Consider the following 13,433-nt stretch of genomic DNA (forward strand, 5'->3'; position numbering starts at 1 on the left):
TAATTTAAATTCTAGCAAAATTAACAAACTGTAAATTTCTCAGTGCTCAAGTTATTACCCTATTTTTTAACAAATGAGGACACAAGTGATGAATTAAAGAACAAGTATTTAGAATCATATCACTTTGGACTGTGTTTTATTGTTACCAGTGTTATTTGCTGTTACTTCAACAATAAAATGTATCTATCCACTGACAATCTGAAAGTAATAATCCATGTGATAGTAAATTCCTTCAATCAAGGCAGTTACTCACCTCCTTTGAGTCTGGCCAGTCTATAAGAAGAAGTTTTGCTGGTGGTCCAGAAATTAGCTGCACTCGAATAAAGTCAGAAAATTCACGCCAAGTAAAACAAAGATCCTTATTTCCAGGAGGGCCTGGAATAAATCTGATGCCTTTTACACTTATACTTTGTGTATTTTCCTAGTGAGGAAAAGTACATTGAAAAGACAAGGATATAATGTTTAGTTTTCAAAAAAGAAAAAAGAGAAAAGAAAATGCTGTCATTAACTCATGTGCATACACATTTGTTTCTGTGTAAAATGATGGCAAATAATTTGCACACACGCCAATAATGGCATACTATGAAAATCATTTCTTGAAAGGTGAAACTAAAATTCTTTTTTGTGAGAGATCTAAAAGGTGCTATGTCTTTTTATCTTACCTTTTGCTACTTGCCCTCTTATTTACATCATCTCCCTTTTTTCCCCCCAAACAGCAAAGTGAGTGCTTGCCCAACACCCTTTCTTTGCACTTGTTCTTTCTAGATGTTTGCAAAATTCTTTACCAATCTCCCTGGCCTTTCTTTAGGTTTCTGCATATAGGATGCCTTAATCAAAGGGGTCTTCCCTGACTATCCTATATAATGGCACAGTTTCCACTATACCATTTTATTTTTCTTCTTATCACTTATTTCTTACCTACCCCATGCTCTTCCCATTATAAGGTGATCTCCAAGAAGGTAGGGGCTTTGATTTGTTACTGCTCAATCTCAGGTTCACAGCATATTAATGGGAATCAATGAAACTAGCCTATAATTTCTGCAACATGACAGAATGATAGAACTAATTCCATACTGACACAAGCACTCTAGTATTCACATTTTAACAATGACCCCTTAACAATTTTACCTTAAATTTGTAATTAGTACAAATCTATTCATCAGATTTAAAAAATTGTTTTTATATTTACTTACTTTTGAGAGAGAAAGAGAGAGAAGGTAGGAGGAAGGGCAGAGAGAGGGAGGCATAGATTCTGACGCAGGTGTCAGGCTCTGAGCTGTCAGCATAGAGCTGATGCGGGGCTGGAACTCACAAATTGTGAGATCATGGCCCAAGCTGAAGTCGTACACTTAACCAACTGAGTCACCTAGGTGCCCCTATTCCATCTGATTTTAACAATCAGTGTTAAAATTTCATGTTTTACATTCACAAATGTTTGTAGAACATTTTCTGTACAAAGACACTGCGAAATAATTAAAATTAATTTCCACTCAAACCCCAATGGGTTCAGAATTTTTCAGTATCTGGAAAACAAATGTTCATTAGTAAAACATACTGACAGCTGAAAATACGTAAAGTATAACCTAGAATTCTGTGTTTATTAGTGAATCACTAAAAGCCTTGTTGAAGAGATGATTTCTTGTTTAAGTCCTGTTGGAAGTTATTCTGATTTTACTTCCAATCTTGAAAATGAAATTTGTATATGCATTTACAAAGTTAGATGAGTCCAAATAGAATTAAATATAAAATGCTGAAAGATGCTATGGTCTAAAGCTGAAATTATCAAAGGAATATACTTCAGAAGAGCAGTACATTTTATGTAAATGCAGAAATAATTTGAAGAAATAATATTAAAATTACTTATTTCCCAAAAACCCTACTATTTATTTACTTATTTTTTTTAAACCCCACTATTTAAAAAAAAATAGTTTTAAAACCTTCTGAAGGCTCTGATTTCTTCCTCTGAAGAGACTGGGAGTAGACTCCTTATATTTGAAAGTGAGTTAAGATAGTATATATCAGTTGTAAAATGACAACAGGAAGTAAGTCACCTCAGCTAAAGAGCTATGAGTGGGAAAAGGTGTGAGATTATGCTGTGGAAAGATATTTTAGGCCATACTAAGGAGATGAAGTCTAAATTTATAGTATAAAATGCTGACAGATCTAATAGGTGGCATAAAATGAGAAAGGAAAATGGACAATGGATTTGTTCAGGTAAAAGAAAAAACATGATGAATGCACTGCCTGAGAATGATAGAAAAGGATGTGTAAACAATATTTACAACTCTTCCAAGAAGTTGTATATATAGGAGTATATGCCATAGAAGTTATACCAGAAAGAAGAGAAACAGAGCAATAGATGGACAGGGAATTTGAGCCAAAGGATGTTTTGACTGGTATGGGGAACGGGGGTGTAATTTGTCTTTTAAAATGAGAGATAAGATGGGGTGCTTGTGTGATTAAAAATGTCCAACTGTTGGTTTCCACTCAGGCAATGATCTCATGGTTTGTGAGTTCGAGCCCTACATGGGCTCTGCACTGACAGCACAGAGGCTGCTTAGGATTCTCTCTCCCCCCCTCTGTGCCCTTGTCCCACTTGCACGCCATCCCTCAAAAAAACTTAAAAAAAAAAAAAAAAGATGAGAAATATGACAGCATGTTTACATGCTGATGGGAATCTAGCAGGGAAAACTGAAGACGTAGGAAGGCAGGTGATAATTTAGCAGAAATTATTGAATGAAGATGGGTGTCTATACATAAAGTGATGGAAGGCAAAGGTTGCTCATGCATACAGCAAAAACAGTTATCTTCTGATTTCCTGCAGAAAAATAATGGAGTAGCCTGGAAGTCAAACACTAAACTTTATCTTTGTAAAGTAAACAAAACATCATTACAAGTTCTTTGGCACTGCTAAGACATAGTGAGTTGTGTGGTGAAAACTACAATATTATCAACAGATTAGTGAGAATAAGAAACTCTAGTAAGGCAGGGCAACAAAGAGGCTACTCTTATGATTGTCATGTTAAAAACTGTAACGGAGGCTCTAAAAGGAAGAAGAGTTTTTTAAAAAGCATTAAATGCCCTAAATGGATTCAGCTTTACTTGGGCCTTTAGACCTACTCTGTCCTGGCAGGTTCCTTAAAGCCCAGACTCACACATCTTTTTTTTCCCCTAAGAGTTGTCTTTGATCTCTCCAAGCAGAATACATCATGCTTGCTTGCTTGTTTTAAACTGAAAAGATTCCACTGCAGTTATTTTTTCAAGCTAATCCCAATTAACTACACAGTTGTAAACTTCCTCAATTAATTTTTTCACCAGCATCCTATTTAATGCAGTATGTAAGCACTAAAATTTTATTTTTGAAAAATTACTTTTATATATATTCCAAAATATTTATGGATGAAATGATATAATGTATGGAATTTGTTTCAAAATGATGGGGAGCCTCAGTGACTCACTTGTTTGGTTTCGGCTCAGGTCATGATCTTGCAGTTCGTGGGATAGAGCCCCATATTGGGCTCTGCGCAAAACCTACTTGGGATTCTTTCTCTCCCTCTTTCTCTACCTCTCCTCCACTCGTGCATATACTCTCTCTCAAATTAAACTTAAAAAAAAAAAAAAAAAAGACATGGTGAAGGGGAAAGTAATGATTATTGAGGCTGAGTGATAGAAACATGGGGATTACTAATGCTATTTATTCTATTATTGGCATATATGTTTAAAGTTTATCATAACAAAACCTTTTTAACGGCTTTTGCAATTTTGCATTGTAAGCACCAAAATCAAACTTCTTTTAGTTATTTTAGTTTTCCCCAAATGTTGTTAAATGTAAACCAATGGCATAAGCCAACTGCTATGAAAAGTAGTCATACCTGAAAAGTAGTTTTCAAATGAGAGCTGTCAAGTCCAACCCCAGCAATTCCCAAGGCAGATAAAGAACTTGGTGAAAATGCTTGAATCTGATTTCCATACTGATCTGTAACTATTACAACTATATAAAAAAGGAAAGTTTAATTTTAATGCTTAAAACTATGCTTAGAAAAACCACTGTAACTTTGTTCTCTTACATATTTGTTAAAAAAAATCATACTTGCTTCTTGTATAATCTCTACCAAAAAAAAAAAAATCAAGAATCTACTTAAGTGTGCTTATATTTACATATGTAACACAGTTTTGATGTTAATAATTTTTTACTGTAAAATTTGAAGAAAATAATTTAGTATTATGTGATATTCTATTTGTAAGAAAAATAAACATGAATCCACTGATACATTTACTTTACACTTTTAATGTTAACTATTATTACTTCTAACAAAAACCAGTATTTTTCCAAGAAATTATTTTTGCCAAGCTGATTTTAAAGATATGTCAGCCTAGGCAAAGATAGTGAAAATACAGCAATCTTTTCTAACAATGGAACTTAAAACAATAAATGTATATAAAACCAAAGCCTTCTTTTCAGATCGTGTATGCCAAAACATGAATGTAGGTAAACACATATTCTAAAAGTATTATAAAGAAAAAAAGCAGACCATACTAACCTATTTCTCCTTGAAGCTCTTGGCCCATCTGTACTGTTTTTCCTCCTTTTAACTCACATTTTAAATGTTTAGGCTCATCAGGAAGTGGCCTGAAATAAGTTAACAAAAGGCTTTAGTTCTACTTTTGTTTGTAGAAAAAACTTAGTTTCAATACACTAAAGAGTATACATGTATATATTTAACACTCACTTTCTAAATCTTAAATACAACAATACCCCTCCCAAAAATACCTCAATTTACAGAACATCACTATTAACCCAAATGGAAAATAGAAAAAAGGCAGCTTAAAATGAAGTGTTAAATCACAGCATCTATGTTGGATTAAAAGGAAATTATGACTAGAGAACTGAGAAAGAAAAGATGGGTCAGTAAGAAGATCTCTCTCATCAAGAGATCTGGCAGCAGGTGTAGAGCAGTACATCTGAAAATTTCATCTCAAATATGGAGCCTGGAAATACTATGAAAATGGATGGAGGAATTCAAGTTAATGAGGTTACTCGAAGAGGTGAGCAAGAAACTGAGGCCACGGTAAAAGTTTTTTTATATATATATTTACCTAAGTCTTCCCCTTTTCTATCAGTAATACACAGTAGGCCTGATAGAACTCAGCTTTAAAAATTTCATTACTAAGGAATGAAAGAATTTTTCCTTCTGAGCAACACACTGATCACACTGTATCTTTTATATTTTTCATATCTGTCATTTCACTGTTTTCACTGTTGCTTGCACTAGGAGGGCTTTCCTTTACTGACAGTTCTAGTTCTTACAAATACCAGAGGGCCAATAAACACAAGGTGTACTAAAGAATAAAATACTTAGGAATGAACTTAACCAAAGAGGGGAAAGACCAATGAATTAATCACTATCTCCTGTGAAACTATTCCAAAGAAAACCTACCGTATTTCATAGAAATTGAAATCTTCTCTACATTAAAAATAACTTTCACTAGTGTGCTTTGGAGAAAAGTATTTTTGTTATCATATGCTGAATTTTGAAATACCTCATAATATAATATGCTCACAAACCTTACTGTAAATGCACTTTCCAAAGACACATGATCATCTTGGAATGAAACCTGGCAATAGCGCATATCTTTCACAGATGTTGGTACTTGTACATCAGGAAGGAGACCCTGTAGCAAGTGTTCTTTGTTAATCTCAGGAGTCCAATTAACCTAAAAAAGAAATTATACACCTAAGATTAATATAAAGCTTAGTCTAATGTGCTCCTAATGCTACTTATCTTACTGAAGAATCAAAGTTAAATTATAAACAACGTCCCCCACCTCCAAAGAAAAAGTCCCTTTATGACCATAAATGATGGTGATTCATATGTTAATAAGATTAAGAAGTTTCTTTCTCTTCTAAAGGCACCACCAAAAAACTAGTAAAAGTAATAAATTTAGTAAAGTGGCAGGATATACAATTAACACCCAGAAAATGGAAGTGTCTCTATATGCAAAAACAAAGTACAGAAAGAGAAACTAAAAAAAAAATTTACAACTACATCAAAAAGAATAAAATACTTATGAATAAACTTAACCAAAGAGGTGAAAGACCTGTACTCCAAAACCTATAAAATACTGATGAAAGGAACTAAAGATGACACAAACCAATGGAAAGATATTCCATGCCCATGAACTGGAAGAATACTGTTAAAAATGTCCATATTATCCAAAGGAATCTATATATTCAGTGCACTCCCTATCAAAATACCAAAAGCATTTTTCACAAAGGCAGCACAAATAATACTAAAATTTGTATGATACCACTGGAGACCCAGAGTAGGAAAAGAAATCCTAGGAAAGAACAACAAAACTTGAGGTATCACAGTAGCAGATTTCAAGACATACTAAAGCTGTAGTAATCAAAACAGGATGCTACAGACCCAAAAATAAACACATAAATCAATGGAACAGAAGAGAGACCCAGAAATAAACCCAAGATTACATAATCAATTAATGTAGGGCAAAGGAGGAAAGAATATGCAAAGGGAAAAGACAGTCTTTTCAATAAATGGTGCTAGGAAAACTGGACAGCTACGTGTAAAAGAATGAAACCAGTTTCTAACACCATACACAAAAATAGACTCAAAAAGGATTAAAGACCCAAATGTGAGACCAGAAACCATAAAAATCCTAGAAGAGAACATAGGTAGTAATTTATCTGACACTGGCTAGAAAATGCCAATTTTTTCTAGCTATGTCTCTTGAGACAAGAGAAACAAAAGCAAAAATAAAAACTGGGACATCAATAAAAAGATTTTGCACAGTAAAGGAAACCATCAACAAACCCAAGACAACCTACTGAATAGGAGAAGATACTTGGAAATGACATATCTGATAAAGGGTTAGTATCCAAAATATATGGACACTTTATATATGTACAAAGAACTCATACAACTGAATGCCAAAAAAAAAAAAGTCTGATTAAAATATGCACATAAGACCTAAATACATATTTCTCCAGGAAGATGAAAAGATACTCAACATCAATAATCGTCAGAGAAATGCAAATCAAAACTACAATGAGATATCACTCTGTCAGAATGACTAAATTACAGAAACATAATAACAAGTGTTGTCAAGCATGTGGAGAAAAAGGAACCCTTGTGCACTGTTGGTGGGAATGTAAAGTGGTGCGGCCACTCTAGAAAACAGTATAAAGGTTCATCAAAAAAATTAAAAATAGAACTACCATATAATCCAGTAATTCCACTACTGGGTATTTACCCAAAGAAAACATAACACTAATTCGAAAAGATATGTGCCCCTTTATGTTTACTACAACATTATTTACTATAGCCAAGATATGGAAGTAACCTAAGTGTACATCAACAGACAAATGGTTAAGGAAAATGTGGTGTATCTATACAGTAGAATATTATGCAGCTATAAAAACAGTAGATTGTGCTATATGAGACAACATGGATGGACCTGAAGGGTATTATACTAAGTGGTAAGTTGAACAAATGCCATGTAATTTCACTCATAAGTACAATCTAAAAAGCAAACAATAACAACCAAATGAATAAGCAAAAAGCAGAATCAGACCTACAGAGAACAAACTTATGGTTGCCAGAGGAAAGGTAGAGGAGACGAGGGTTCGGCAAAATGAGTCAAGGGGAGAGAGGTATAGGCTTCCAGTTATGGGATGAATAAGTCATAGGAATAAAAGGTACAGCATAAGAAATAAAGTCAATGATAGTGTAATAGCAATGTAACAGGACAGATGGTAGCTACAGTTGTGGTCAACAGATAAACTTGTCAAATCACTAAGCTATATATCTGAAACTAACAGAACACTGTATGTCAACTATACTCAAATAAAATTTTTAAAAAGTTTCTTCCTGGTCTTCACTGTTAATATTACCATTATCTTTCAGTGGAATGAAATGTTTTGTCACTTCTTTCATGTTGTGCCATAGGATTACCACGGTGGTTATTATGGCTTAAAATAAAATAACATACACCTCAAATCAAACAATCAATTCTGAGAGTAATATTCAAATTTTTGTTAGGGACACCTGGGTGGCTCAGTTGGGTAAGCCTCTGACTTCGGCTCAGGTCATGATCTCAGGGTTCGTGGGTTCAAGCCCCACATCAGGCTCTGTGCTGTCAGCTCAGAGCCTGGAGCCTGTTTCAGATTCTGTATCTCCTTCTCTCTGACCCTCCCCTGCTCAAGCTGTCTCTCCCTCTCTCTCTCTCTGAAATAAATGAAACTTAAAAAAAAAAAAAAAGAAAACAAGGTTTTGTTAAAAGAAACCTATTAATGAGGCCTTTGAATGAGATCTGGATTAACTCCTATTCACCAAGATAAGAAAACCAATTATATCTACTTAACTACCATTCTGGCTACCTTTGGGTCTTAATCCATTCTTGAAGGCTTTTAGCTCTACTTTCATTTTAAGTCTCTTGCATTCCATATATTAATTTTTTACTCAATCTCTTTTTTAAGTTGAGTACCCTACTGCATCCTTTTTAAAACTTCCAACACTTTCTATGTAAGAATTATTTCAACTTTCTCTTTTACCCTTCCATAGTTGTGATTCTTAAATCTCTGATGTTCTAATATTTTGACTCTAGTTTATGCTGTTCAAATGTTCTTAGTCACCTTTTTATCTTTAATTGTCTTTTTTTTTTTTTAATATTTTTATTTAGTTTTTAGGAGAGAGAGAGAGAGAGAGAGCGTGAGCAGGAGAGGGACAGAGAGAGGGGGAGACACAGACTCTGAAATAGGCTCCAGGCTCTGAGCTGGCAGTCAGCACAGAGCCCGATGCGGGGCTCGAACCCACGAACCGTGAGATCATGACCTAAGCGAAAGTCGGACGCTTAACCGACTTAAGCCACCCAGGCGCCCCTTTAATCGTCTTTTATACATTATATAAATATATGTAAACATATATATATGTAAGTACACACACTTTTTTTAAATAATGGAAGAAGCAGGAGTTATAACTTTAAAAAGCTATACTTTTTAAAAAGGCTTTCTTCTCACACTCAAGCCATGGTGTCCCTTCAATGGATTAGGCTGACTCAGGGTTGACTTTCCTCAATATTGGAGAGTTCTCTGAAGACCACAGAAATCACTTTAAAGATTATACATTTAATATCTTTTATTGCCAATAAAGAGGTGCATGTTTTAAAATCTTTGGAACCCAAGAAATATTAACTACTCAACTTGAGGCAAAATGTGTCAAATGCTAGTCACATGCTTACAGAATGGCAAAAAGAAGATTATATACAGGTAGAGGCTCTCCAGTCAATGTTTCTTTTTAATCTTGGTAAGAAACCACAATGTAGGAACCTAACTATGAGAAACCAAGGAACCAGGTCAGAAGTCAGGTTCCTGGCACCACTTTTAATTTTTTTTTAATTTTTATTTATTTCTGAGACCGAGAGAGACCATGAGAGCAGGGAAGGGTCAGAGAGAGAGGGAGACACAGAATCCAGAACAGGCCCCAGGATCTGAGCTGGCTGTCAGCACAGAGCCTGACGTGGGGCCGCAAGATCACGACCTGAGCTGAAGTCAGATGCTCAACCGACTGAGCCACCCAGGCGCCCCTCCTGGCACCACTTTTAAATCACTCAACTTCAAATACACTACTATAGATAAAAACAGCTTGCCTCCCCTTCCAAGAAGGATCAGGTTATTTTTGTCAATTCTCCAGTCCCTCATTATGGAGGGAAAAAAGAAACTGGCTGGGGCAAGGGATATTTCAAGTAAGATTTAAAAATAAAGGCAGCTGAACCCCTGCTGAACAATTCTTTTAAAATGTCAGATCCCAAGGGGGTACCCTGAATGGCTCAGTCAGTTAAGCATCTGATTCTTGATTTTGGCTCAGGTCATGATATCACAGTCAGGCTCCACACTGGAAGTGGAGCCTGCTTGAGATTCAACTTCCCTCTCCTTCTGCCCCTCCCACCACACGCCATACACAGGCTAAATATATAAATATCAAATCCTGTATCCGGAAACTCAGATGGCTATAGGAGAAAACATTACAAAGAAATAATTACCTCCTATACCACATAGTAACTCTCCACAAATTTAGTTAATTGGGACCTCTTGGGCCTGCAAATGTTGGCTTTCCAAAGGGGGAATGTTTTATCTCTACCTGCCTTAAAGAAATTTGGATTTTTAAAAAAATTATTTTCTCACACAAGATTTGGAGTTTTCTTTATGGATGACAAGGAAAAGAGTACGATTAGTTCTGCTATAATGTTTGGTTTGAAAATGCGTATTTGTTCCAATGATATTAAAATATTAGGGACAGTGTGAGAATAAAGCAAATTTTTTGCCTTATGTACAACTACAATTTTATGTACTATTTCATCCATGAAAACAGAAAACTGTTCCCAGCTAAACCAATCCATGCAGAAATACACAAGTAACCACAACTCAAACCTACCAGCCACCTCGGGTGATTATGTATATTGAGCCACACAGGTCTATACTTAGTGGAGTTTCTGCAACTTCACAGTAACTCACAAGCTGCAACCCTTCTCGCACTCACTTCTACAAAGTAAACTGACATTACTGTAGTGTTTATGGACTTTTTAATCATTTAATGTGTTATTGTTACTAACATTTTGGTACTACTTTATTAGTTTCCTTTTTTTTAATATTTAAGGCTGTATTCTTTTTTTTTTTTAATGTTTTTATTTAGTGTTTATTTTGAGAAAGAGAGACCGCAGCACATGAGCAGGGGAGGAGCATAAAGAGGAGAAAGAGAATCCCAAGCAGGCTCCGTGCTGTTGAAATGGAGCCTGACTCAGTGCTTGATCTCATGAACCGTGACCTGAACTGAAACCAAGAATCAGAGGCTTAACCAAGTGAGCCACCCAGGTGCCCCTTCTTTTTTTTAATGGATGACTGATAAAATTTGAGCACTGTGCCTCTAATTCCCATTTCCCTCATAAGCCTTGTGATTTTTATTGCACCCTTTTATCTGGCACAGTGATTTTAAGAACTCCATGTGTTTTGGGGTGCCTGGGTGGCTCAGTTGGCTGAGCATGACTATGGCTCAGGTCATGATCTCAAGGTTCAGGGGGGTCAAACCCCACACTGGGCTCTGTGCTGACAGCTCAGAGCCTGACACCTGTTTTGGATTCTGTGTTTCCCTCTCTCTCTGCCCCTCCCGAGCTTGTGCTCGGTTTCTGTCAAAAATAAACACTAAAAAAAAATTTTTAATAAAAAAATCCACGTGTTTCATTATAGAAGAATTGATTGTACCTTGAAAGGAGTAAGCATACAATGCCCACTATTCTTACAATCGATCAAAGAGGAGTGCTACAGCTATCTATTGTAGGTGACAACAATCTATTTTGATTTGGTTCTGTTAAATGAGATGTTAAGTTTCTACATACAGATTCACCCTAACAAGGTGGAAAGATAAATTTAGATTACAACAGATTGATGAGGACCATGTGAAGCTACTGAGAAACTATGTAACCGTTTTCTAAGACTATGCTTTTACAGAGTGGTATGCCAATTTCAAACGGTCAAATCAGGGCTGTGTAGTTAAAAGAATAACAGTAATGTTTCACTGTCAGACTTTAACAGACCTTTTGATTAGTGCCTTTAGAAAAACTACAAATACTGTACATTGCTTTGGTATGGTGATCTTAACTGTGACTGCAGAAATACAGTTGATCAGGAAAATATACAACTCAAAAGAATTCCAATCTTTGGCATTTTGCTAAGTGTCCAAATCATTTTTCTAGGTATGCATTTATCACATATGAATCATTCACATTTCAGTCTAGTGCACGAAAAAAGTCCTTGTTTAGTCTGGAATTTTTTTTGAGAGAGAGAGAGAGAGACCTTGTGCATGCACATGGAAGAGGGTCAGAGAGATAATCCCAAGCAGGCTCCACACTGTCGGTGCAGACCTGACATGGGGCTCAAACTCACAAACCATGAGATCTGAAATCAAGAGTCATAAGCTTAACCGATTGAGCCACCCAGGTGTCCCTAGCCTGAAATTTTAAATAATAGTACTATTTTTCTCTAGTAAGCTTCTTCTTAGAAGCTACCTTATAAAAATTCTTGTTCAAAGTCTTCCAATCATAAAATGAACAGAATTCTTGCAAATAACTATTTGGAGATACTTACTTTAATTTTATCTGCTAAAGCTGATGTTATATGGATTTCTCTTTCTCCTTCATCATACATTTGAAAAATAAGATTATGCATAACATCGCCTGCTATCCAATTAACCTCATCCTGATGTTTGATCTGGATTGCCTTTTGTCCTTCCACACTGAATATCTGTAATCTTGCAACATGGCTACTAGGAAGCAGTTTAATAGTCTTCTCCACAGGTGCCACATCTTTACAACTCTAGGAAAAGAGAACAGAAAAATATACTGAATGACATCTGCACGTTCTGAAAACCATTCTGGGGCTTCAATGGTGAGTCTTTTACATTGCTTAAGAATTTATGTCCAATATTATGGAAGATCATCTTACCCACTGTTAATATTCATAGGTTTTGGAATTAAAAGCACACTATATCATTAATAATTCCTATTTTATACCATCAAGTTATAAATAATGACAGTAGCCACATTCTTAAAGCCAAAAACTAGAATACTTGGGACTTAAAAGGATTCTCTCTCCCTTATTTGTAATTACATGACAGATTCTTATGCTTAATAAGAATAAAAACACATGAAATTAAGAACTTCCCATAAAATCAGAAAATAGCTGCCATAAAATACACTATTTATACTGAAGCAATACACTGAAACTAAGTGGTGAATAAGGCTGTTTATAGCTAAATAAGGACTTTAAATGCCATGAAGGCTGAGCTGGCACATTTATATTACGGGCACATCAATTTTCCAGATATCCATATGGATAAACTGTATTACACTAAACTGATTTTAAAGGCATAAAAAATTAATATATTATATTCATTATTTCATAATCTGGGTCACAGTGCATTCCACAGGATATATAAAATTCAAAGTAAGTCTAATTCTAAAATACTTTTATAATCTTATGTAGACCACTTCTCCTTCCTCATCCAGTTGTGGTCATTCCTACCAAAGTACATCCACATGAATGATAACATATATAAAATTCCCACCTTACAGAATATCACGCAAATAACAAATACATCCTCTATTATAAGCATATTACATTTACCTGATTCAAATTCAATAGTTACTGCCTTTGGATAACATTTTCTAACTGCATATCTAACTGATCTATATTCTTGGTCTTCTGCCTGCTGCTGTTCTATAGTATTTATATAATTCCTAATGTTTGTTACTCTTTGCTTCCAAACCCAGATTCCTCCCAAACTGCAAGTCTTTTCTTCCTGATCTTCTGCAAGACAGTATGCTCAAAAGCTTGCTCCCCACATTACTGAATTTAAAAAACT

At 35.2% G+C, this 13,433-nt stretch overlaps 1 protein-coding gene across 3 annotated transcripts in view; it reads right to left on the minus strand.

Annotated features, from left to right (window-relative positions):
• The window catches only part of SMCHD1 (structural maintenance of chromosomes flexible hinge domain containing 1), a 141,649-nt gene that overhangs the window by 65,590 nt on the left and 62,626 nt on the right, over nucleotides 1-13,433 (minus strand). For all 3 annotated transcript variants that reach the window (XM_077778161.1, XM_077778159.1, XM_077778160.1), the window contains exons 25-29: nucleotides 12,158-12,385; nucleotides 5,567-5,715; nucleotides 4,542-4,630; nucleotides 3,873-3,991; nucleotides 254-421 (exon numbers count right to left, since the gene is read on the minus strand). In XM_077778161.1, coding sequence (XP_077634287.1) covers nucleotides 254-421; nucleotides 3,873-3,991; nucleotides 4,542-4,630; nucleotides 5,567-5,715; nucleotides 12,158-12,385 — 753 coding nt within the window. The remainder of the gene's footprint in view (nucleotides 1-253; nucleotides 422-3,872; nucleotides 3,992-4,541; nucleotides 4,631-5,566; nucleotides 5,716-12,157; nucleotides 12,386-13,433) is intronic.

The sequence above is a fragment of the Crocuta crocuta genome, unplaced genomic scaffold (genome assembly GCF_008692635.1).
Source record: "Crocuta crocuta isolate KB4526 unplaced genomic scaffold, BGI_CrCroc_1.0 scaffold26, whole genome shotgun sequence".
NCBI classification, from domain to species: domain Eukaryota; kingdom Metazoa; phylum Chordata; class Mammalia; order Carnivora; family Hyaenidae; genus Crocuta; species Crocuta crocuta.